Source organism: Phascolarctos cinereus, unplaced genomic scaffold (assembly GCF_003287225.1).
Source record: "Phascolarctos cinereus isolate Bilbo 61053 unplaced genomic scaffold, phaCin_HiC Scaffold_4;HRSCAF=312, whole genome shotgun sequence".
Lineage (NCBI taxonomy): Eukaryota > Metazoa > Chordata > Mammalia > Diprotodontia > Phascolarctidae > Phascolarctos > Phascolarctos cinereus.
The window spans coordinates 461,492,260-461,518,715 of NW_027555847.1; the positions used below are offsets into that span (position 1 = coordinate 461,492,260).

The 26,456-nt window shown below is 35.9% G+C and overlaps 1 protein-coding gene across 1 annotated transcript in view; it reads left to right on the forward strand.

Moving 5' to 3' along the window:
* Positions 1-26,456, forward strand: part of NCOA2 (nuclear receptor coactivator 2) — a 302,914-nt gene that overhangs the window by 205,285 nt on the left and 71,173 nt on the right. Inside the window, 1 exon segment of the mRNA XM_021002193.2 lies at positions 22,538-22,641. Within this exon segment, the coding sequence (XP_020857852.1) occupies positions 22,538-22,641 (104 nt within the window).

A 26,456-nucleotide genomic window follows, 5' to 3' on the forward strand; every position in this document is an offset into this window, starting at 1 on the left:
GCCAAGTCACTTAATTATGACAGGGACTGTAACCAGAGACCTTATGTGGTACTCTCATGGATTTACACTTCTGCTTCTCAGGATACTACAGTTCACAATAAGACAGAATTTGACAGCATTTTTAGTGCCACATGTATTGCTGTATTACGATATTTTTAGTTACCCATCATGTCAAAACAAGAAAAGTGAAGTTTGAATATTACATGTTTAAAGCACAGTAAAGTGTGGATTTTTTTTATAATCAAATTAGGTGGCAAAGCATTGTATTTATTATGCAGTGGCTAAAAAAATACCATATACTGATATTACCAAACTAAGCTTTCATCAAAGTATTTTCAACTCACAGAAAAGCAAATGGTCAGAAAAATTAGAAAATTCAGAACAGAATCTCATCACAGCAGAATTTCTTGGTATAAAAAAATGAAAATGAGGCTGCAACAAACTAAGTTTTGAAGTGGCTCATTTGCTAGCTAAGCAAGAAAAGCCATTTACCAATAGTGTATTAATTAAATCATGTTTGATTGCAGCAATTGAAGAAATGTGTCCAGGAAAATTAAGCTTGTTTAAAACTATTTCCCTTTAGGCTCAATTAAAATCCTGTACTCTTGGATTGATACCACTTTTTGGCTGTACCTATTTGTGTGAAAAGACCTTTTCAAAAATCTAATACATAAAACCTCATTAAAGATGATCATTAAGAGATAAGCAGTTACAAATGAACCTCATTTAAGTGAAATTTTATCCCCCCCCCAAAAAATCACACCTTTTTTTTTTAAACCAACAGACATGTATTTTTAAAATTGTACTTTGAATTTTGACAAAAAAATTCATGGAAATTTGTTTTTTCTCATTTTAAGTACCTATGATATCCTTGGATTTTTTCTTTGTGGCCTTCAATACTTTAAATATTTTCTTTTTGGCCCTTTACTGAATGAGTTTACTGATTTCTGTCTTAAAATGTCCCTTTTGTCATTTCTCAATGACATTCCTTTGCATTCATATGCTACAGTTTGTTCAGCCATTCCTTAAATGTCTTTAAAAAGCCATCTATGGCACACAAACTCTCTTAACATTCTAGTTCTTTTCTTCCAAATCTTCTCTCGCAGGACTTCTCTCCCACCCTACCCTTTTGTTTTCCCCTTAAGGATGAGGAAATTATTTTGCTTACAACTATACTTTACCTGGTCGTTGTCTTCTTCTTCTTCTTCTTCTCCTCCTCCTCCTCCAGTTGGGGTTAAGTGACTTACCCAGGGTCACACAGCTAGTAAGTGTGAAGAAGCCAGATTTGAACTTAGGTCCTCCTGACTTCAGGGCCAGTGCTCTATCCACTGTGCCACCTAGCATTGTTCTTCTTAACAATGCTATACCTGTCCCCATTTGTGTCCCTTTAAGTTTGATGTATCACTACATGAAATTCTTTGTGTGCCTGGGTCTAGGGCTCATTATAATATCCCTTCCCTTCCTCCATGTTTATTTATTTTTCTCATGGACCCCAATTATAGGAAATAGGGAAGTTATACCACCTTTTTCCTTCATTCTATCCCTTCCACATTGCAGGGGTTAGGGGCATGGTGCCACCTTGATCTGGAAAAGCTGTGTAAAATTTTTTGGCCCTCCCTTCATATCAGAGAAGAATTCTGAATTAGTATGATATTAGAAGATAAAATATGTTGGTATTACATAATGCTATACATGTATTTATGAATTTCTGATCTTTTTCTGTGTCACTGCAGCTTCCACAAAAAAAATTCCCATTTAAATTTCTTATGCTGATCCATGATATGTATCAAAAACACGATGGGGAAAGTCATGATGTGGAAGAGATAACTGTAATATATTCCTCCTCATAACCTCTTTTCTCTTTACTTCTTCAGACACTCAAAACAGAACCAATCCACACCCAGGAACCATTTCCCCCCTTATTTTATGCCCTTAGTAACCTTTGAAGACATTAAGGTTCTAATATGTCACTTCTTTCTTCCCATTAAAATACCAGTATCATGTCAACATAAAGCTTGCATAAATGTACTTTTCTAAGTTTCTCAGGAGTTCTGAGTTTGTTTTTCAAAGTGCCTACTCATCTCTGGCCTTTTTAATAGAAATGTTTTAAATTACTCCATTCCATTAAATGTTCATTTTACTCCCTGATAGAATTATGCTTAGCTTTTGAGGGTTATTCTAGATTGTAATTCTGTATCTTTTGCTTTTTGGAATATTGTATTTCAAAATTTTGTATGACAGAGAAGCTGCTAGGTCTTGTTTGATCCTGATTGTGTTTCCTTGCTTGTGCATCTTTGTTTATACTTGTGGTATTATTTTCTTTGATGTAAGAGCTCTGGATTTTGGCTGTGATTGTCTTGGCATTTTTCCTTTTGGTGTTTCTTTCAGGAAGTGATGAGTAGGTTCTTTCTATGTTCACTTTTCCCTCTGTTTCCAATAAAACTGGGCTGTTTTTATTTGTGATTTCCTGAAATAGTATCCAGGATTTTTTTTTTTAAAAAAATCGTGTTTCTTAGGGAGTCTTAAATTTTCTCTCCTTGACCTGTTTTCCAGGTCAGTTCTTTGCAATCTTTTGAGTTTTGTTTCATTTTGTTTTTTCCTAACATTTCTTTTGTTGTTGTTGTTTTTGTTGTGGTTTTTTTTGTTGTTTGTTTGTTTGTTTGTTGTTCTTTTGGGTGAGGCAATCAGGGTTAAGTGACTTGCCCAGGGTCACACAGCTAGTAAGTGTCAAGTGTCTGAGGCCGGACTTGAACTCAGGTGCTCCTGGTTCCAAGGCCATAGCTCTATCATGCGCCACCTTTCCTAACATTTCTTGCTATCGCCTTGATTTGTTGATTTCTTTTTGGTCTAATCTAGTTTTCAGAGGGTCTGTTTCTTGTTTAAAGTTTACTATCTTTTCTTCTAAGGTACTTAATGCTCCTAGTTCTTTTCTCCAGAGCTTTATTCCATTTAAAAAAATCTCTTCCTTATTAACCAGCTATCCAAAATACAACATGAAATTGCTGATTCTCGTATTGATGGTTTTGATCCTCAAGATATTGCAAACAAATTGTGAAATTGGATTGATCAACTTAATCCTTTTAAGAATGTATTAAGTTTGCTATTGCATTATTTACCTTGCCTATGTTTTGTATTAATTTTGTGTTTCCTCCTTCCCTGCTTGTTAAAATACCCTCGCTATACTTTAGGTGAGATTTTTACATCCCTTTATCTTCTCAAGTTAAACAGTCAGAGGGGGGAGATTGTTGAGGGCTTGCACTGATGGGTTTGAGGATTTAGGCCAGGCCGGGTTTTTCTTGTTGCCTGTCTATTATCCAAGAGCCACCTAGGTCAGAACATAGGCTCTCGACCTCTCCCAGGCACTGCCTTTTCCTTGGGAGCAGTAGGACTTTCAACAAACCTTGAAAGATAACTGGGGAGCAGCTAGGTGGCGTAGTGGATAGAGCACCAGCTCTGAAGTCAGGAGGACCTGAATTCAAATCGGGCCTCAGACCAAACACTTGACACTTACTAGCTGTGTGACCCTGGGCAAGACACTTAACCCCAATTGCCTTAAAAGAAAAAAAAAAGAAAAATAACCAGGAAACAAGGAGATGACCCCGGGGGTACTCCCCCCAGTTACTGTTACCATGAGAAAAATTATTGTTGATACTTGGCTGTTTCCACTCTGGATTCTGTTCCCACGAATAGGGTATAAAAACCCTAACCTTCACATCAACAAATGGAGCTTGTTCTATTTTTTTAAAAAATCTCATCCTTCATTTATTCTAGGTATTCAGAAAGTCCTGGTAGAAAAACTTTCTTTTTTTTCTCTTTGAGTCTCTGCTTAAAGTTATTATGGATCTAGATTTGCAATATTTTTTTTTTATTCTGGTTTGTATTTCCTTTGGTTTACTCATCTCTGAAGCTTTAGTTCCTCAATTGGGAGCTTTGTGTCATGGCTAGATTCCACCTCCTGCTGAACTTTCAGATGGGGTGGTAGGTCCTGCTTATTCTCCTGGGTTCTTGCTCTGACTTCCTCCCATCTTTGAGGTTCAGAGAGATGGATCTTTAGGGCCCTCTGTGGCACCTTGGGACATTTGGGGCTCTCAGAATATCTGGACCTTAATATGATAGTCTGTAATCTCTGGTTGTTTTAGTGCGCATGTTGCTTGAAGCCCTTCTTCCCCTTTTTCTATAGCCCATTACTTTTTTGGGCAGTGAGATAAGACCCATTGTTGCATTGTTAATGGCCGGTATGTTGAATGGAATCTCTCTTCATAAAAATTACATGCTTCTGTTTGGAAAGTGTATATCCTAAAATTCCTCATTCAACTTGCATGTTTGTAGCTCTAGTTCCATTTTCTCTTCATTGTTTTATTCGAGAATCAGCTTAAATTTGAAAAATTGGAATACTAGCAGTTATTTTTCATGTAGATTATGTTCTCAATTTAAATTTAAGAGATATATGCCTAATTACCTTTGCACTTGAATTTATCCTTAGAGTACAATGTTTTTTAAAAAATCATTAAACTTCACATTTTTATTTTCCAAAATTCTTAGCTGTTATATTTCAGAGAACTAATTAGTCCCCTTTAGTATCATGAGGTATATCCATTGTTTCTGGTATGTTGATTGAAATTTATTTTGAATTAAATAATCAGATCTTGCCACGTTCATTGTCTGTTGACAGCAAATTCTTTGAATAAAAGTCTTTCATCGTTCAACATCCAGTCTAATGCTATTTCCTGCACTGAATTCTCAAAACAAAAGCTTCTGTTTAAATAAATAAAAACCTCCTTATACTTATACGTTTAAATTTCAGAGCTACATTCTTTTTTCTTGCATCATTTCCCAGCATTTCAAAGAGATATCATACTGAATCTTAATGCAGTATTTTTCTTAAAAAGATAGTCTTTCCCCGTGTTTCCTTCTGTTACTTTTTTTCCTTTTATTGAAATGAGGGTGATAACCCCACTTTCCTCTCCCCAGGATATACCAAGCTACTTGTCCCTCTATGGGACTTTTGGGAGGAATTTTAGTACTCTATATTCGGGGTAGCCTTTTGTCTTGCTTCTTTGGGTGTTTTAAGTCAGTAGGGCTCTTTGTCCCTATTCAGATTCATCTGGGGAACTACCCTGTTTTTGGTTCTTAATGCTATCTGCTATTAGGTTGTAGTTGGCAAATAAGCCCACATTTAAAATTCTGGACGAGTGACTCTCAGTAGTATAAATGACAGTGCCAAAGAACCCAGGGCTGCCATTTAAACCCAATTGATCTGTTCTGTAAAAGTGATTATAGAAACACAAAATTGAAGTGGGCTTTAATGTCCTGTGCTGCTCTGCTTTGGTTTGTCTATGAAGATATGGCCTCAGTATTTATAGTCTAGTGGACAAATATCTAGAAAATTTGGCAATTAACAGAAATCAGTTACATCATTCTTATGGTAATAGAGTGGGGAATGATAATTATAATTCACCAGGAAGGAAAATTTTATTTTATCCAATTCCAATCTTTGCTGAATTTCCAATTTCAAGAGTGATAAACCAAGAGAGGAAAAATATCTCATTGTACTGTTAATATAGGCCTTGATTTTAAATGTTGGTTATTTGGTATAGAAAACTATAAAAATGTTGCTAAATTTAAATCATGTATCAGTGTCTCAAAATAGTTTTATACAATGTATTCTTCTCCCATACCCACAACACTTTTGTTCATTTATTTTTTTCTGAGAGACAGTAGGGCAAATGGTTAGAAAGCCGGACTTTTGAGTCAGGAAGAATTGTGTTCAAGTCCTAGTCACTTAATCTCAGTGCCATTATATACAACTGTAAGTTGCAGATCATTGGCAGAGTTTTCTTCACTTGTAATTCCCAATAACACCAAAGAAATTACAGTTCCAGACACCGGGGCGGGGAGGGAACGACACTTTTTCTTTTTCTCATTTGATTAAAAGAGTACCTCATTTTTGTTTAGACGGTCTTCTGCATTCTAGAGTGCTGATAATCTCCGATAGGGAGTCAGAATTCTAAATTTTTGTTTAATATTAAATATTCCTGAGTTTTCATCATTACAGAAAATTACTTCTTTTGGTTTCTGTTTAGAACTGGTGATATTAAGACTCTTAATAGTTTAGTTTGTTTATTATTATAAATGCAAGATCTCATTATTACTTAATATTTTTTCCTCTGTAAAGCTCAACATGCTTAACCTGTATTATCTCTAAATCTAATACCAACCCTGTGAAGTATGCCCGTAGATACAGGAGATTATGGATGTCTTTGCTGATTCAGCATAGTACAGTGTCATTATGATAAGCTTGAAAAAGATTGAGGTCATGTACCAACCTGCACTATAGAACTACTGTAGTAGGCAGCCAGATAGTTTCCTTGGTTATAAAGAGCCAGTGACTGGTGTTACTCTTGTGCCATCTGGGCAGTGATTCATGTATACAACACAAAAGGAGAAAAGCAAATCAGTTCCTTTGGAAAGGAAGCAAGTGGTGTATTGCATGCATACGGCACTAGCCTTCAATTGAGTTTTAACTCAGAAACAGAGAGTGAGGCATGGCAGCCTTTTAAAAAAAAAGTTTTATTCTAACAAAAAGATGCAGTATTAATACATACAAAATGAATACAAAGTAGTTTGGGGAGAGGATATCTCAGTAATTGGGTAGGGAAGCCAAGAAATGTTTCATGAAGAATGTGGCACATCTACCTCACAGGGTTTCTGTGAGTTTCTCTATCATACTAAGCCTTGAAAGAAACCAGGGGTTCCAAAAGGCAGAGATGAGGAAATAGTGAATTCTGGATATGGGGAACAGCTAATGCAAAATCACAGAGACTGATGATGAAGCAGTGTGTGAGCAAGATAACTAATAGGCCAGCCTGGGTGGCACACAGAATACGTGGAGAAGAGTAAAGTAGAAGACTGGAAAGATGGAAAGGGATCTGATTGTGAAGAACTTTAAATAGCAGACTGTGGAGTTTATAGTTGATTCTCAGGGCAAGAGAGAACCACTGAAATATCTTAAAGGAACTGCTGTTGAACTATTGAGTAAGGTGAGGGTGACATGTTCAGACTTGTACTTCCAAAAAATTTGGCAGCTGTGTGTGGGATGGATTAGAGTAGGGAGAAGGCTGGGGCAGAGAGACAGAAAAGAAAGCTCTTTTGGTTGTCAGGGTGAGAGGTGATGAGAGCCTAAATTAGGGTGGTAGCTGTGTGAGTGGAGAAAAGGGGATGGAAAAGGGGAAGGAGATCTTGTAGAAATAGAAATGACAATGTTTGGCAACTGATTGAACATGTAGGGTTGAGAGTGAAAAGTAAGAGATGACACCAAGGTGACTGGAAGGATGGTGGAGCCCTTGATAATAATAGAGAAGCTTGGAAGAGGGATGGGCCGGTAACTGAGGAGGGGAAAAGAGTTCTGGTTTGGACATGTTGAGTTTGAGATGCTTCCAGTACTTCCTGTTTGAGATATGTAATAGGTAGTTGGTAGTATGGAACTGAGCTCAGTAAAGACATTATAGACCTATTGTTAGATGTGTATGGATACACAGAACTAGGAAAAATCTGCATTTAAAAAAATGGTAAACTCCTTGGAGTTGAAAAATTCCCCAGGAGTGACTGTAGAAAGAAAGAAGAGTGTGCCCAGGACAGTACCTTGCAATCTCCCTCTTCTTAGCGGGTGTCATGGATGGTATAGCAACAAAGGAGACTGAGAAGTGTTAAGACAGGTAGAATGAGAGGAGGAGCAACATTGTCAGGTATCACAGTGAGATCAATAAGGATGCAGATTGATTTGAGAGTAAAGAATCCCAGGGTTTTATTCAGCAAACATGTTTATTTCCTTCTCTGTGATGAGCATTGTGCTGCAGTTGGAAGGGAACTCTAAATTGATCTTTTTCCAATCCATGCCTCAAATACGTCCTCAAAGGTCGTATGGTATAGTGGAAAGAGCACTAGATATGGAAGACCTGTGTTCGCATTCTAGATCTACCGGTTACTCAGTTTGTGACTTGGGGCAAACCCCTTAATTTTTTCAGGCTTCAGTTTCATCATCTGTAAAATGAGAGTATTGGACTAGATCACATCCTTTTTAGTAGTAGTAGTTGTTGTTGTTGTTGTTGTTGTTGTTTTTAAGGCAATTGGGGTTAAGTGACTTGCCCATGGTCACACAGCTAGTGTCAAGTGTTTGGTCTGATACTGGATTTGAACTCAGATCCTCCTGACTTCAGGGCCAGTGCTCTATTCACTGCGCCACTTAGCTGCCCCCATCCCTTTTAGTTTTGAGTCATTGACTCTGTGGTGCATAATTTGTAACTCTTATCCATTCATCTCCATAAATCCTTATCGGTCTCTAATCAGTGCATGTAAGTAGGCCTTTTTCTGCTTCTTTAGAGGTGTAGGAGATAGTGTTGGACTTGAAGTGAGGACTACCAGAGTTCAAATCCTGATTTGGCCTTTAATGTCTGTATGACTCTGGGCAATCTTTGACTCAGATCCCTCATCTGTAAAATGGAGTTAACAGCACCTATCATAAAGTTGTTCTGAGAATCCAGTTAAATAGTGTGAAAAGACACTTTGTAAACCTTAATATGCTGAATAAATTTTAGCTATTGTTATTTTTTGTTTAATATTTTTGGAACCCAGTTCAGCACTTAAAACTATCTTAGTCATTGGCACTGTTCTTTTTCTAATCATCCATCACTTCACTGTCTTTTCTACCCTGGATCTCACGATCAGATTATTGAATGTGTGTGTTACTACTCCACTCATTGCCCCTACTTTCTCTTCTCTCCTCACACCTTTGCAGCCTGGCTTCTGATGTCATTAGCAGTCCACTAAAAGTATTCTTTCCTAAGTTATCACTGAGTTTTAATTATACAGTCTGGGCAGTCTTTTCTCAGTCCTCATCGTTCTTGACCACTCTGTCTCATTTGACACTGTTGACCACCCTCTTCTCCTAGATTCTCAAGAGACTATATTGAGGAAATAAGTTGTCTGTTATATTTGATATATGCTGGAATAGGTCTTTAAAACATTCGTTACCCAACCTCATATATTTTGCATCATTTATAAGTGAAATTTATGATTGAATAGTGTTTGAAAGTGATCATGATTCTTGCAATTTGAGCTAAAGAAATTAGCAAAAATAACGAATCCAATTTTGCCACTTATATTAACGTATATATTCATTATAAAAGTAAAGCCTGTGAGTTTCACACTTCTTTCTTAGTTCTTGGTGCTGGTATTTATAAATTACCAGTGAGTGATTAAAATGAAACTAAGTCTGTTGCAGAGAGTAGTGGGAATTTTGCTGGGTAAGGAGTTAAGAGATTCTGGTGCTAATGTAGGTATGGGATTGTTTCATTTTTCTGTTTCTTCACAGCTGAAGAGAAACCATGATTTGCTAATAGGAGCCTGTATAGCTAGAAGAAAGTAAAGCAAGGGTTTACTCTTACATATCTTCCACTACTAAAGAAAAATGCAGCTGTGCTTTTTAAATATGCACGGCAAGAGATTTCAGCAGCTTGATGATATATAGTGCATTAATGTTGAAAAGATAAACACATTTGGAGAGTCCAGGATGGGCCTTGTGTTTTTATGTTAGTAGAATGCTTCCTAATGAATAAGAATGTGCTGTGGGCTTCATAGAGCCATATGGCAGCTCTTCTAATTTTAGTTGGGTGTAAATGCATAATTTTTCCCTATTTTACCTCCTAAAACCACTGAGAGGCTATTGAACGTTCCTTGTAATATTTGATTCAAAATACCTGTGCACAAATTGCCTATTATTATTCCAGTGACTTCCTTGCTCTGTATGGATCTATACATATTTGCATTTGATAATCATGACACTTAGACACTCATTAATTTCCTCAATACATAAAAGATTTTAAAAATTGTGTTGGTATTCTCATCTGAATGTTAAAATTTGTTGTGGAGTTAATTAGAATTGTGTTTTGTCTACTGAAAAATTTATAGTTTTCAAAATGAGTGACAATTTTGAAGCAATAGGAGTTAATTATAAAACTAGCACAAAAGTATCATGTTCCATTTTAGTCAAAAATTCGAGTGCTTTGAATAATATAGCTAGAAGAAAAAAGAGCTACCCTCATCCTTGACCAAACATGAGAGTAACTGATAAATTATGCTGTCATAGCCTTGCTTTACTTGTCTCTGATATAATATGTATGATGGATAAAAGTTTAATTTACTTATTTTTAAATTGGCAAGTATATAAGTATCATGCTATTCCATTCACATCGCTGGCACTTTTTTTTTTTAGTAGATGTGTAATCTGGAACACATACACTTGCACTCTGGTTTTTTAAAATGTGGCCTCATTTCAATAAGTTTTTCAGAGCTGGTACATATGATTCACAGGACTGTTAAAAAATACGTACTTGGACTATAATGGTTTCTTTCACTCTTAATTTAAGAGGCAAAGAGGGGTGTGTTGCATGGAATTTTTTAAATCTTCCAAGTAATCAGTGCCAGTTCATGCTGCTGCTGCTGCTACAGTTAGAACAATTAAAAAGGATGTTCCCTAAGCTTTGACTGATGTGCCTCCATTCTGATACATTTTTGTAAGAAAAGCCCCTGGGTTTATGTTCTCATTTCATAGTTACTTAATAAACAAGTAAACAAGGCTTTCAGGTGTTATATGATTCAATAACAGTTATAAAAATTGCTATTAGCTAACAATATGTAAAAGGAAATGAATGGGTTTTTCTCTATCCCTATGAACATGATTTCTTACGGGTTTTTTTAAAAAATCCCTTTTCTTTAGTTAATTTTTTTTTTATGCTAGAGGCCCAGATTCTGATCTGGTATTCACATCAAAAAAGAAACTGAAATTTTACTTTCAAATTTATACGCAGACATGCCAATGATGTAGAGCAATTTAACCCAGATGCTTTAACAATGCCATTGTCTGTTTTTCTTGGATTTTTAATTCATTTGTACAGCTAGATTGCTAATGCTTTTTATTCACCTCTCCTGAGGGGGGGAAGAGGGGAAAATGTATAATAATTACTTGTATGAAAAAATAAACACATGGAATATAATATTAATGTTTTTTTCCCATTTGGGGTGTGACTCATCTTAACACATTCCCTGAAGAAATTGGGTTTTGTTCTTTGCTTTGAAACTGGAAATCTAATTAATTTGTATTAGATTTCTGGATTGTAGGCAGAGAGAAGAGGTCAAAAAGGGATTGTTTCTTTAAGGAGGGAGGAGGGGACAGGCTGGAGGAGACAATAGAGGCACCCTTGACTAGTCCTTCCAGTCTTGGTCTTGTTGCTGTGAAAATGTTCGCTTTTGAAAAAAGGGATCACTACAGTAGTTTGAGTTTCGGGTTTTTTTTAAAAAAATTTGTCTTTTGGGGAACACCTGAAGAGAATAATAATAGGGTATTAGAAATGTAGGAAAGAATTAGAAGGAAGATGAAGGCCCAGAGAAGGAAATTCTTTTCTTTGCTCTATGAATTCAATTTTATCTTCCATTTCTCTGAGTTCAGATTTCCATCTATAATACAGTAATGTGGTTTCATAGAGTCTCGTGGATGAGTTTTCCCTCTGTATTTACTCAAAGATATTCTTACAAACACAACAAGAAAAGGTTCATGAATGTAAAATATAGAAAAGTAAATATAATTTATGATTGTGGGAATAAATGCTGCTTTAAAATTATTAAGTACTGTTTTGGTCATAGTGTTATTGTTCTTGGGGAAGAGTAAGCTTATCTCAGGATTTAAGACTACATCTGATAAATGAATATAGCACATGCATCATTAAAATGCTGCATGATATAATTGTATGAATGCACATTTAGTTAACATAATAGTAACTCTCAAACGGATCCTTTTTTCTTTTTAAATTTCAAGGCTAAACTCAGCATTGAAGAGGTGGTAATTACCTTATGTAAAATATCCAACCTTATGTAAAATATCCAAATAACAAATTCAGTGTCAGTTTAATTTAAATAAGTTACATTGGTGAGGCAGTATTTTTCTTTGCTGTGTCATTTTTAATTTTATTAAACACAGATACAATTAAAGTAACAAACCTCAGTAAATATAAAATTATATAGATTACAAATCACATAGAAGTGTACTTACATATAACACAGCAAATTATAGAGTGAGAATAGCTATGAAGAGCTTGGAATTCTTGAATGCTCTATTCCATATCTGCCATTTATTTACTGTATCAGTATTACAAGTCAATTTATACTTGCTACAGTAAAATCAGTACTTCTAGGGTCTTGTCCCACCTTTGCCACCAGTTAGCTGTGTGACCTCTCAAAGTCATATTACCTCTCTGGGACCCTGGAACTGTTTCCATGTATGTAGAGAGATTAAGCTAAATTATCCATGTTATTCATTATAGCTCCAAAATTCTATGAATCTAGGATACGTTTTTCCCCAGCTTATCCATTTAATTAATATTTTAGCATTTTTAAAAGTCTTGATTTCTAGTACAACAAATGCAATGTAGGAAATAGTTATCTTCCTTGAGACATCTCTTGAAATTTTTTTTTCAGATCATTTAGTTCAGTTCATCTACCAGCTTTTCTCACACATACTCTTATGTACAAAGTTTTCAAGTGATTTCCCCCCGTTTTTTTCTGTAAATATTACTTACTTCAAATTTCTTTTTAATAAAAGAAATATGCTTTGATGTGCTAGCCAAAAAAAAGGGCAGTATCCTACCTAGCCTATCTTACTTCCTACTGCTCTCCAACTCCCTCTTTGTCCAGACAGATCCTATAATCCCCCAGTTGACCCCCCACCAAGAGCTTTCCTTTCTCCATGTGTTGGATGACCGTTTCAGCTCCCGTTGGTTTAGTTAGCATCTGTATTCAGATTATTCTTAGATTACTGTGTTCAGCTTTAATCTCTCCTGAGTGTCTGTCTTGCATCATTTTGCCTGTGTGGCAGGTAAAAGATGAAATGACTGAGGAAACAAAGGTTCAATCTTCTGAGCATATTGATTTATTAAGCAGTGCATGCCAATTGCTCAACAAACCAGGACCAAATTTCCTCAGCTTAGGCCTGGACCCCATGTACAGGGGAACAGACTTTTAAACCTAAAAAAAAATCAAATAAGGCCAGTAATTTAAAAGCAAACAACCCAGGATACTTTAGGTAATATGATTTCTAATTGGAGGAAAGCTTAGGGACTTCCCAAGTTGGGAGGGGGAGAGCGAACAAGTACAATTCCTTGGAGTCAGAAAAGGTGTCCCCTTCCTCCCGAGTGTCTGTGAACAATCAAAGGAACATGGAAACATAATTGATCAATACAGGACCAGTTTTCACATAAGACAAGTGAGTTGCTTGAGATAGACAATTGTAAGAAAACTCCTTGCATCAGTCTTTGGGTCTGACTGGGTTTCTGGTCAGCATAATTTAGGTTCTTGATTAAGGGTCTCTAAGCAGCAGGTAGAGGTGGTCCAGTTCCCCAGCTAGGTAGGGTTAAGTTCAAACAATACAATAAGATATTCTTGGAATTCCCACAATTGAATGTAGTTTTCTTACAGGATTGAAATTGGGCTAGACCCATAATTGAATGGAAAAGGAACTGAGCTAGATCCAGAATTGAGTCACAAGATGAGAGTAAGTCTGGTTCACTCAGTCCCCGCCATTTCTTCACCTAGTACCATAGGTATCTCAAACTCAACACATAAAAAACAGAATTTATTATCTTTCTTTCCCTTAAAACCCTCCCCTCTTTTGAAACACTTTATTTCTGTCAAAAACACCAGTCATTCAGGTTTACCACTTCAGCTGTCTTTAACTCCCCAGTCACCCACACTCCACATTTCCAGTCAGTTGCCAGATGTTGTTTTTACCTCTGACATCTCTCACTGTCTCCTCTCCACTTGTACAACTGTCACTCTAGGTCAGGCCCTCCTTTCCTCTCACCTAATTGGCCTCTCTTGCCTCGAGCCTCTTCCTCTTTGATCCATTATGCAGACAGCTATGGAAGGGATTTTACCCAAGAGTCCCTCCCTGCTCAGTAAACTCAAGTGACTTCCTATTGCTTCTAGTGCCAAGTACAATCTCCCCTATTTGGCATTTAAAGTTCTCCATTCTAGTTCTCCTGGCTTTCTTGCTGTTATCTATACACAACCCTCTATCCCCAACCTGTGCACTGTATTGTCCACCTGGAAGGTACTCACTCCCTCCTCACCTCTGTTAATTTCTGCTTTCCTTCAAACTACATGAATCCTTTCCTTATTTCCCAAGCTCCTGCCCCCCCATTATCTTACATTTATTTATGTTTTTTCTTTCTCTATATAACATAAGCTCCTTGAGGTTGGTGGCTGTCTGGCTTGTTTGTATTTGTGTCCCAATATTTAGCGTAGGCTGCACATAATAAAGGCTTAGTGAATTTTTTTGAAACGTACTCCAGACGTTCTCTCCCATTCTTCAAGATTGAGTTCAAATTTCACTTATTTGAAACCTGCTCTTAGTCCATACTGATATGCAGAGTAGACCTTACACATAGTAAACAGTAAGCCAGGGCCTCAGTAAATAATTGTTGATGGAAGATTTGATCAAACTTTCATTTACTATTCTAAAAATTCCTCATTTCAAAAATATGCAAATATGTTGGCTTGTTTATCTGGATTGAGATAAGCTGGTCTTTCATTGGTCTTGGGTTTGTTTAGTTTTTTTAAGCTATTCTGTTCCTCTTTAGTATTTACTAATAGGAAATTGTAGCAAGGCAAATCTTGTTTTATTGTTGTAAATCATTTTTGTAATGGCTATAACATAACATGTGTCTTAAAAGTTCCAAAGTGTTATCTCATTTCAATTCTTGGTCCTTAGGCCCAGATTTTTACTCAGTTTAATCACATCCATCTTTCCATTGGTTAGGATTTAGTGCTTATTAGAGACATTGATTTATACTCATTTATTTCCCTTATCTGTTTATAACCTTTTTTTAATGTTAATCCGGTTTCTTCTACCAAATCTATTATGTCCCCTTAAGAAAGTCACTTTCTAGTTTTTTCACCAGAAAATGAAGGGATTGAGTTGTGTGGTCCAAATTCAATAAACATTCAGGATAGGTTGGTGCTCTTATTCTTTGTAGAACACTATACTTAATAATGAAGGAAAAAGAAATTTTAGGTAAAATGGAAAATGCAAGCCTAAATAGGAGATAGACATGTACAAATAAAATACACAATAATGTTCAACATTATAGGAGATATGCATACCACATGCCATATGAAATCTGAGTGGGCAAAGTCATTATATAGTTGCAGAATCCAGACTTGAACTTTTACCTGATCATGAATGCACTATAACTATTTGAAGGGGTTTTTTTTAAATATTTAACCTAAATATCCTTATTTTTTTTAGACAGCATGGTTTCTATCCCTTTCTAAAGGAATTCAGCAGGCAGAAAAAATGAAAGGAAGGGCATACCAGGCATAAGGAATATCATTAACTATTAGTGTTCACTACTTAATATCATGGAAAGTGTGTGTTGGATGGTGAATTATCTTATTCGACTGGGGCATGGAGTATTTGAAAGGGGCTGTTCATGACAAGAATAGTTGACATTTTTGTAGCGCTACTATAATATACAAATCACTTTACGTTGTCTCATGTGCTTCTTACAGCAACACCGAGACATGCTATTAGAATTAACATTTTAAAGTTGAGAAAACTCATGATGCTCAACAAAGACAAGGGACCTGCCTGGGACATCTAAGTATCTAAATCTGGGTTTGAACCCAGATCTTCTGGCTCCCAGAACAGCTTTCTACACATTGTGCTGCTCTACATCTCTGATTGAGTATATGAACATCTTTTGATTAGTTGCTGTATGTAAGACACTCAGATATGCTGCAAGGTTCATTCATGGATTCAAAGGTTATGATGAAAATGTGCTCACTACCTTCAAGGAATTTTCAGTCAAGGGTAAATAAAATATGTGTGTAAGTAAGTACAAAGTAAAGTGTGAGAAGTACAATGTAAAGGAAGCAACTGCTGTGGGACAGTGAGGTGGTGCAATGGTGAGAGCAACAGGCCTGAACTCAGGAAGATGATTAGTTCTTATCCAGCCTCTGGTACTAGCTGTGTGACAAGTCGCTTAACCTCTATTTGTCTCACATTCTTCATCTGCAAAATCGGGGTCATAAAAGCAGGGTTATAAGGATCAAGTGAGAAGTTTTGGGTTTTTTTGTTGTTCTTGTTTTGGTTTTGGTTTTGTGTTTTATTTTTTGGTGAGACAATTGGAGTTAAGTGACTTGCCCAAAGTCACACAACTAGTAAGTGTTACATGTGTCTAAGGCTGAATTTGAACTCAGGTCCTCCTGACTTCAGGGCCAGTGTTCTATCCACTGCACTGCCTAGCTGAGACATTTGTAAAATGCTTAATGCAGTGCCTTGCACATAATAAATCACACATGCACACGCACACACTGTTGTTTTATTATTACTTGCTGTTCCTCATATAGGACTTTTCTCTCAACTCTATGCATTTGTGCTGACTGTCCCACAAGACTGGAATTGATTCCCTCTTACCTCCTTCCTGGAATTTCTTTTTTCTTTCAAAATGCAACTCAGGTACCACTTTCTACATAAGTCTCCTCTTACTCCCTACTCTACTTCAAACTCCTCCTGACCTCCCACACAAAATTATTTCATATGTAACCTATACATACTTAGGATACATGTTTTCTCTAAGTTGAATGTAAACTTTTTCAGAGGAGAGATTATTTCATTTTTTGTCTTTGTATTTAAGCACCTAAAATAATACCTGGCATATGGTGGACACTTAAATGCTTATTAATTGATTGATAAAAATTCATTAGAGGGTAGAACCTAGAAAAGATAGCTTTTGAAGTAGGCATTAAAGCATGGGATAGCATTTCAATTAGTGGAAAATATGGAGACAGTATCTCTGGCAGTAAGCATGAGCAAAATGCAGAATGTGTTCAGGGGACCACAAATAGACTTGTTTGGTTCAAGCATTGGATGTGAATATTGAAGATGAGTAGATTGGAACCTAAAATTTTGGTATCTAAGAGTTATGGCAGGTTGTGAATGCCAAACCAAAGAGTTGAGAATTCATGAGTCAATTAGTAGCTGACTTTTGATCCAGGCAATGATTTGATCAGATTTGTGCCTTAGGGAGATTAATCTGACAGTGATTTGTAGGTGGGAATGAGAAATCTGTTGTAAGATTATTGTAGCATTTCAGGAAAGAGGGTATGAACCTTGGATGATGGCAGTATGAATAAAAGAAACAAGGATAACTGTGAAAGATGTTAACAATGGTAGAAGCAGTAAAATTTGTTAGCTAATTGAATATTAGAAATGAGGGAGAGTTAAAATGATTATGTCATTTAAAAAATGAAGTTTACAAAGGTACACATTTTTTCATATATAAGAATATGATTCTTTAAAAGAATGTGATAAGAAAAAAAAGAATGTGATAGAACAGTTCAAAAATGGTCAATATCAATATTGGGTAACACAACATTTTTTCATATATAAGAATATGATTCTTTAAAAGAATGTGATAGGAAAAAAAAGAATGTGATAGAACAGTTCAAAAATGGTCAATATCAATATTGGGTAACACAACAAGAATATATTTACATATCAACAAATAATATTGGAATCTTAATCGTGGAAGTTGATTTCCCATTTTCTGAGTAGTAACTAAATTTGTTTCCATTGTGACTAAAAGCTGCTGATTGTTGTCCCTTCCCTCACAATGTTGCAGAGGAAGAGCTGTGTGTTTCTGTGCCCTTGGAAAGTCACTCATATCACTTGGGCCTTAGTTTTTTAATCTATAGAATGAAGGGATTAGAACAAACAATACCTTAGATACTTGAAGTTTCATTGTTCTGATTTTTTAAAAAAACAACCATAGAATAACAACATTTTCTGTATTGCATGCCTATGTGCTCTGGTTGCTTTTCAGTCAGGCCTATAGTGCCTCTCTCAGTACCTGTTCAATTGAAGTATTATAGATCCTGATCTATTTTTGGGGACCCTGGACTTCCTTCCATATATTTCTCTAACCTTCCAGTCCAGGCTGTATATAAAGGCTGTTCATTTTAGACCTTATAAACTGAATAAATTTCACTGGACCCCATTAATTCACATGATCTACCAATCTCTCCCCTGGGGAGAAAGGGAAAACAAAGGGCTCAAAGTTGATACTAATGATATTGCTTGTAACAAGTTGTATTTACAACTAGAATTTGTTATGTAAATGTTATGTTATGTAAAACCTGATGAACACAAGTGAGTAGGACAATACTCTGTATTCATAGCATTATTTTTGTGAAAATTTAGTGGTCTATGTATGGAGATCTTTTAATATTATTGTAATTATGAATTTATAGAATATTAACTCATAGGCTTATTAGTTTTAATAATGGCATGATATGAGGTCATAAAAATCTGACCAGTGCCTAAGAAAAATTCAGATTAAAAAAAATCTAAAAGAAATGTAATACTAGAGGAAGATATTGCAGATAGAATGATTATAAATTGTAGAATAATGTCAGATTAAGATAAATAGCATCCTACTTTGACATCAAGGTTAACTTTTTTCATTGAGGCCTATGACTCCATTGGTGTAGGAAACTTTCATGGAGGAAACTTCATCTCTACCAGTGCAGATCAACAATGGCTGTGTAATCCTAACTTGCTAGAAAATTACTTTGGGTTAAGTGACTTGGTCAGGATCACACAGGAAGCAGAGAGATACGACTAAGCACTGATATTACTGACATCAGGGCATTCCACACTACCTGTGCGTGTTAGACCATTCTGCTTCTCTCAGCAGTAACATTTAAACTTACTGCAAGCATTAGAGTGGAATTCATTATTGACTTTTCTCAGTCTGGCATCCCATAGGGCAGATTATTATAACTCTTTCCTAAATTCTCTAAAAGACTTTTAAGTATTCATTAAAATCCTGATAGGCCTTGTATAATTGTTGTAGAAAGAATAGACATCTTTACAGGAAGTGACAAATACTTGCTTTATATAAAAATTTCATACTAGTTTCACCACATTTGTAAGGGGTATTTACCAAGCATTTCTTAGGAGTGTGAATTTTGGGGAGTGAGTTTACTTTAATATTTTGAACATTTTAAAGACTTGGAAAAACTATACATATAGCTTTATCAAACATAAATTACTATTTTACAGCATTTTCAATTGTTTACAATTTGTTTTTACTGAAATAATGTTGGTCAGAGTGAGTGTGTGTGTGTGTGTGTGTGTGTATAAACACATACTCACCTGAATCAACCAGCAGAAAGAGAGAGAACCAGACTTCTCCCTTCCCCACCCAAACCTCCTTCCCTTTCGATTGAGAACAAAAGGAAAAGAAAACCACTGTTACAAACGTGTGTGTGTGTGTATACAAACAAAACATGTATAGTCAAACAGAACAAATTTCAACATGAGCTTTCTGTGTGTATCTCATTCTACATTCTGAATCTTTCACACCTCTTTCTGGAACTGGGTAGCATGTTTCATTATTAGTCCTCTGGAATTGTGAAAGTTGTTTGCCTTTCCCATATTGTCATTGTATATATTGTTCTCCTGGTTCTGGTCACTTCACTCTGTCAGTTCATATAAATCTCCCAGGTATATCTGAAACCATCTTCTTCATAATTCCTTATAATGCAATAATACTCCATCACATTTATATACCATAATTTGTTTTGACCATTACCCAGTTTATAGGCACACATTCCTGTTCTTTGCCACCCCAAAAAAAGAACTATCAATATTTATACATCTTTAAAGTTTGTTTTGCTTAAGAATAATTTATCCCTTAAAACTACATTCCTACTAATTCCCCTTTCTCCCATTTTCCTGTTGAGTGAGATGTATTTTTGTACACAGATGAGTATATGCATACTCTTCCCTTCTTTGAACAATTCAGATGAAAGTGACATTCAAGTATTAGCCCTCCCCTTCCCACCCTTATTTTATAGGCTAATTTTCCCCTTCCCCTGCTAGTTCATTCTTCTTACACTTTCCCATTCTTCTCTCTTATGGCCATCACAGTGTAACATAGCCACACCCAGATTTTCTGTCTAATTAGACTCCCTCTCTCCCCTGATGATGATAAGGTTCAGGGTGGACAAATGTATTATCTTCACATGTTAGATTGTAAGCAATTTATCCTTATTTAGCCATTTATCATTGTTCATTTTTGTTGACTTAATGTAGTGGTGGCCATTAAATCTTAACATGTGAATCCTAGCTGTGGCTCTTGGTACTTGTATTCTTTCTTTCTGATTGCTCAAGTATCTTTTCTTTGACCTGGAAGCTCTGGATTTTGGTTATAACATTCCTGGAAGTTTTCTCTTAGGGATTTCTTTCAGAAGATGACCAGTAGATTCTTTTTTTTTTCTACTTTGCTCCCTGCTTCCAAGAACTTTGTGAAATTTTCTTCCAAGATTTTTGAAATATGAAATGTGGGGTCATATTTTGGTCATGGTGTTTAGGTATTCAAATAATTCTTAATTGTTTTCTCCTTGATATGTTTTCTGGTTAGTTGCTTTTGCTGTGAGACACCTCACATTTTCTTTTCTTTTTTTTCCCTAGCCTTTTGACATTGTTTTTGGTACTTATCACATGGAGTCACTGACTTCTCTTTTATCCATTCTCTTTTCAAGAAGTTTGTTGTTTGAGCAAGATTCTATACTTCTTGTGCCAGACTCTTTCCAATTCTTCCATAGCTCTCATTTCTTTTCCAGTTTTTTCCTCTAGTGTTCTCTCAGTTGACAAAAAAATTTTAAACTCTGGCTTCATTTCTGTCTATCTGTAGCACATAGTGCCTGGTATAGAGTAGGTTCTTAATAAATGCATCTTGACTTGGCACCTTTCCTGAGTCCCCTCAACTACTAATGCCTTCCCTTTCAAACTTCCTTGTATTGAACTACTTTGTATTCAAAGTTATTGTATAATTTGTTCTTCTGGTTATATTCTCTTCATTCTGCTTTGGTTCAGACCATCCCTTTCTATTAGAGGCATCTAAGTGGCACTTGCCTCCTAAACACACCCTTACCCATAACTTCCTTATCTCTTTCAGGGGTACCACAACCCTTCTGGTTACCCAGGTTCTGAACCTCAAAATCATTTTAGACCATTCCCCCCATACCTCCATCAGCCACCTCTTCCATATTCAATCCCTCATTGGGTCTTTTCAGCTTTCTCACATCTGTCTCCTTTTCTTTACTTACACAGTCACCACCCTAGTTCATACCTTCATGACCTCTCAACTATTACAGAAACTTCTCAGTGGATCTCATCACTTCCAGTCCACAATATAATCTATTTTCTACACAACCTCTGCATTGATATTCTTAAAGCAAAGTTCTGATTATGTCAGCCTATTACTTAAGAACTTTCTGTGGCTCCCTTTGCCTCAAGGATCAATTATAAATTCCTCAGGTAGGCCCTTAACAATATAAATCTATATTCTTGTCAAAATGACCTACCTGTTTTCCCTCTTTGTGTCTCTTTTGGAATACCAAGCTTCCTTGGTTCAGGAGACCCTTTCTAGGCAAGGGCTTTTATGATTCTTTCGCCTTGTTGCTATTGCTCTCTTTTCCCCTCCACCCCCAATTTTGTATTTACTTCTCTGTTTACATATGTAAATATAAGGACTCTTGAGAGTTAAGACTGTTTCATCTTTATCTTTTCACCCCCGGTTTCTAGCTCAGGGCCTCACATATAGTTGCTGTCTAATATGTACCTGGTGAATAACCACAATGACTGTATGAATGTTGTTTTTTTAAATAAAAAAAATTTTCAGATAAAGAAGGGAAAAGATTACCTTTTTTTTCCATACTAACTCCCATTTAGGGACCTAAGAAAGATGCACTTTTCCATGAGATAGCAGTAGTGACACAGAATTCTTCAAATGCTTGGAAATGACAAAAGTCAGACCCCTCTTCCTTCTGCTAGAAATCATTAGGGACTTGGGTATGTCATAAGGGATCACATCCCTTCCGGGTTGTTCTCAATGTGACTAAAAATAGGAAAGGAACATAGCATTTTCAAATGATAACTAGTATGTGAGTTATGTACAGGTCACTTATCATTCCTAAATTACCATAGAAACCAAGGTGTAGAACTTTCTTGCCGTTTAAATGTGACCTTATGTACCCAGGCAAGTACTGTTCACTTCTAAACAGCGCATCTCCAGTTGAGGTGCCTCTTGAGTAAAGACTAATTGTGTCAGAATGGATAGTATTTTTGCGATCTAAAAAGATTCCTAGGAGGAACTAACTAGGTTGAAACCTCCAAACTCATTTTATCTGTGGCCTAAAATGGGATTTAAGTACCATAGTCCAGAGGTGAAAAGTTAATGCACTAGCTCCACTTCTGGTACACTTGTCCCAGTTCGATGATGGTGATGATGTGCTTTTTTTTTTTTAAATAATTGTCCAGATCCACAAGAGATTTGCAAAATCATTAAATAAAATATTCCTGTGTCATTTTATCCTTGAAAGAGTATTGTCATTTAATTCACTCTTATGTTTATTGCAGAGAAAGCAGCAGCTGCCAATGTAGATGAAGTGCAGAAGTCAGATGTTTCATCTACAGGTCAAAGTGTTATTGACAAGGATGCGCTTGGGCCAATGATGCTTGAGGTAAAATTTACAAATTTTGTTTCTGTTTTTTAATAACTTGAAGGTCATGTTGCTAAATTTAATTTCCGCGTGAAAAGAACTGAAGTAAAATGTATACACTTAACTTTCTTTTGTCATTTAGTAAAAACTTTGTACTTTTGAGACCTTGGATATACTGGCCTATTTCTAGTAGTACACAAATCTATTTTTAAAAAAAGTTTGGAGGGGGAGGTGAAGCTCTTTCTGTTTTTTTGTTTTTTTGTTTTGCTTTTTGGTGAGGCAGTTGGAGTTAAGTGACTTGCCCAGGGTCACACAGCTAGTAAGTGTCAAGTGTTTGAGGCCAGGCTTGAACTCAGGTCCTCCTGACTCCTAGGCTGAAGCTCTATCCACTGTGCCACCCCTAGTTCTTCATTTTTAAAGCAAATTGTTTAAAGCAAATTGAAGAGCAGTATGAAGTAGTTCCACAGCTCTCAAACTTTTTTGTTTTAGGACCCCTTCGTCATCCTACAAATTATTGAGGACTCCTCAGAGAACTTATGTTAATGTGGATTATAGTTATCATTATTTACCATATTAGAAATTAAAATATCTCAGGGGTAATATGAAAATATTTCTGACCGCATGGACCCCCAAATCTCAGTACCCTGTTCATACTTCAGGAACAGCTGAATATAGTGAATAGAGGGCTGTCCTGGAAGTTAGAAAGACCCAGTTCAAATCTCGTCTCTAACATAACTAAATGTTTAGTAAGACTGTGAGTTACAAATGAGATATGATTGCTAATCTGTGTTTGTGGAGGGATTTTCCACATTGGGAGCTTCCCCATATTCATGAGCTCATAGTTAATGGATTCTTAGTCCAAAGTCCCTGCCCCCAAACCCCATCACCCTCTAAAAAACAAAAACTAAAACCAGCAGACATAGACACCACAACAGTAGAAGCACTGAGTTATGGTGTGTGGTTTGGTGAGGTTTTTTGGTTTTCTTTTTTTGTTTATTCTTTTGGACTTGTGCTGTATTATAGGCTGTAGATTGTTTGGTTTTCATAGAAGCACCAAATTAACATTTGTTTTGGAATTCTTCGTTCAATATGATTTTATGTTAACTGCGGTGGGTAGAGAGCATTTTGATTAAAGTTTTCTGTGATTGTCTTGCATTTTCTATATATTATATATTTTATTATACTCATGTGTGGATATCCTTAGTGGGGAAAAAGGTATTAAAGCAAAGCATTATGTTCATGTCTACTCCAAAAATTTTAACTTTTGAAGATATCATAAAAAGATCAAGAATAAAATACCAAGACATAGAAAACCTTAGATAAGAATTATCAAAACAGTATTTGGTCTCAACTGCCTAATCTTTGTTAACATTAGGGTTGTTTAGTTAAAATTCCTTTCTGTAAATCCTAACACATCATCTTCCCTATCATATTAACTAGTATAACATTAGTTAGCCTTCTAGTAGCTTTGGGTTACCTTTTCTTTTGGGGGTGGGGTGGGGGGAGATGAGGCAATTGAAGTTTTAAGTGACTTGGCTCCAAGTCACACATCTAGTAAGTGTTATGTTGGGTTACCTTCTCCAGAATTAAAATCTACTTGAAATGCAGGCCGTCCGTGAAGGGATGAAAAAAATACAAGTGTCTGAAATAGAAGACCAGAATGAATCATTTTGGAAATAGAGATTTGGATAGATAAGATAAATTTTGCCAAGGTTCAAGAAAACATACATGTTTAATTTATTTGATATGCAGATAAAATTTTCCACGGCACCCTTATTTTTCCAGTCTGTTTATATAATGATTTTCATTTTTAGCAATTAAATAGATTAGATTATTATATTGTTTGGAAACAAAATCAGAGAATTTGAGTATCATATCCAGTCCCCTCATTTGACAGATCAAGAATTTCAAGATCATAGTTAAAACAGTCACAACTTGGCCTAAAATCCATGAGGAAATAATTTTTATGATAGATCTATTCATTTTTTTCTTGTGAAGCATATTTCTCGGAAGCAGTATCTTAGAGTGATTTATAGGAAGGGGGAAAAAATAAATCCTTGAACCCCCTTTCCCTTGCCTACAGAAGCAGTGCATGAGCAAAATTATCCTAACCTTCTTTGTTAATCTCTTCATTGCCATTTTTGTATCTGCCTAGCAGCTTATAATTACTATGTAGCTGGTGGGCATAAAACAGTACTGCAAAGATGAGTTAACTAGCTTTGGAGATGTTTCTATGTTGTATAAAGTGTTTTTTAAAATTATAATAAATTGCCAGGTCTTGACTGTCATTGTTTAGAGCTTTCCCTGCAGCTTTAATTTTTTTGAGAGAATAGTTTACTATTTACCACGTTCTTTTTTTAATAGTATTTTATTTTTTCCAATTATATGCAAAGGTAGTTTTAAATATTCATTTTTTATGAGATTTTGAGTTCCACATTTTTCTCCCTCCCTCCCCTCCAGCTCCCTAAGACTGCAAGCAATCTGATATATTACCACATTCTTTAAACAAATTAAAGACATTTTCGTCCTGAGAAAAGGAGAAACCTTTCCTCTGAGCATCAGTCTCACATTGCCAACTGCCTGTTGACATTTCAAACTAGTTGTTCTGGAGATCTCTTAAACTTTCTAGGTCCAACATAGATTCATTATCTTTCCCACCAAACCCGCCCATCTTCTGAATCTATATTTTTTTTCTGAGAGCACCACCAATTTCCTAGCTTTATATAAACATTATATAAACTTCTGGTTTCCCAGGTTCATAACTTGATGTTCTCCTCAGTTCTCATTCACCTCACCCACATTTAAAGTCTGGTCAGGTGTTGCCATTTAAACATCCAGTACCTTCCATTGCATTGAGCTCCTTTCTCTCCTCTCTCCTGTCGTAGCAATCAACTGATTTCAGGCCCTCATCACTTCTTACCTACGCTGTAGCAGCAACCTCCAAATTGGTCTCCCAACCTCATTCATGTCCCTCTCCACTCAGTCCATCCTTCACAGAGCTTCCAAAGTATTAAGTATAAAGCTGACCATTTCACTCCCTTTCTTAATACACTCCAGTGATTCTCCCTATTGCCTCTAAAATCAAATATAAAGTAGTCTCTTTTATCTTTTAAAGCCCCTTACAATGTATTCCCAACCTGTTTTTCCATCCTCGTGACAGATTACTACTTTCCTGAGAGTGTGATCTGCCAAATTGGCCTTTTCTCTTTTCATCACCAACAGTAACCCATTTTGTGTGCCTTTGCTTACTGCCTATCCCACATGAGTAGAGTGAGAGCTCTTTACTCACTTCTACCTCATAGAATTCATCTCTTCCTTCAAGGTGAAGGTCAAGCACCACCTTCTACATTAAGACTTTCCTGTTCACCCAATTTCTACTACCTCCCTCATTACCATGTACAAGATTACCTTTTATTTTTTATTAGTTTATATACGTTTTTATGTATGCATGTCTCTTCCAATAAAATGTTAAGTCCCTTGGGAGAAGTGATCATTTTCATTTTTTGGTATCTTTATTACCAGTATCTTACCCATAGTAGGTGTTTAATAATGGTTTTTTCTTAATTGGTGGACTGACCATAAGTCAAGTCTTATTAGAGTTTGGTTCATTAATTAAATCAGATTTCAAGATTGTGATTTCTATTATCATATAAAATCAAGCCAATTTTATCTTTTCTAAATTTATTTTTTATTTTATTTACTTATTTTTTGCTGTTTTACAACAGTCTTCTGAGAATTTCACCAAGCACCTCTTATGGCAGGGGTTCCATGCAGAGTAAGTTTAAAGCTAATGCTTGACTCCAGTGAGTTATGGTTTAAATTTAAATCTTTTCCCC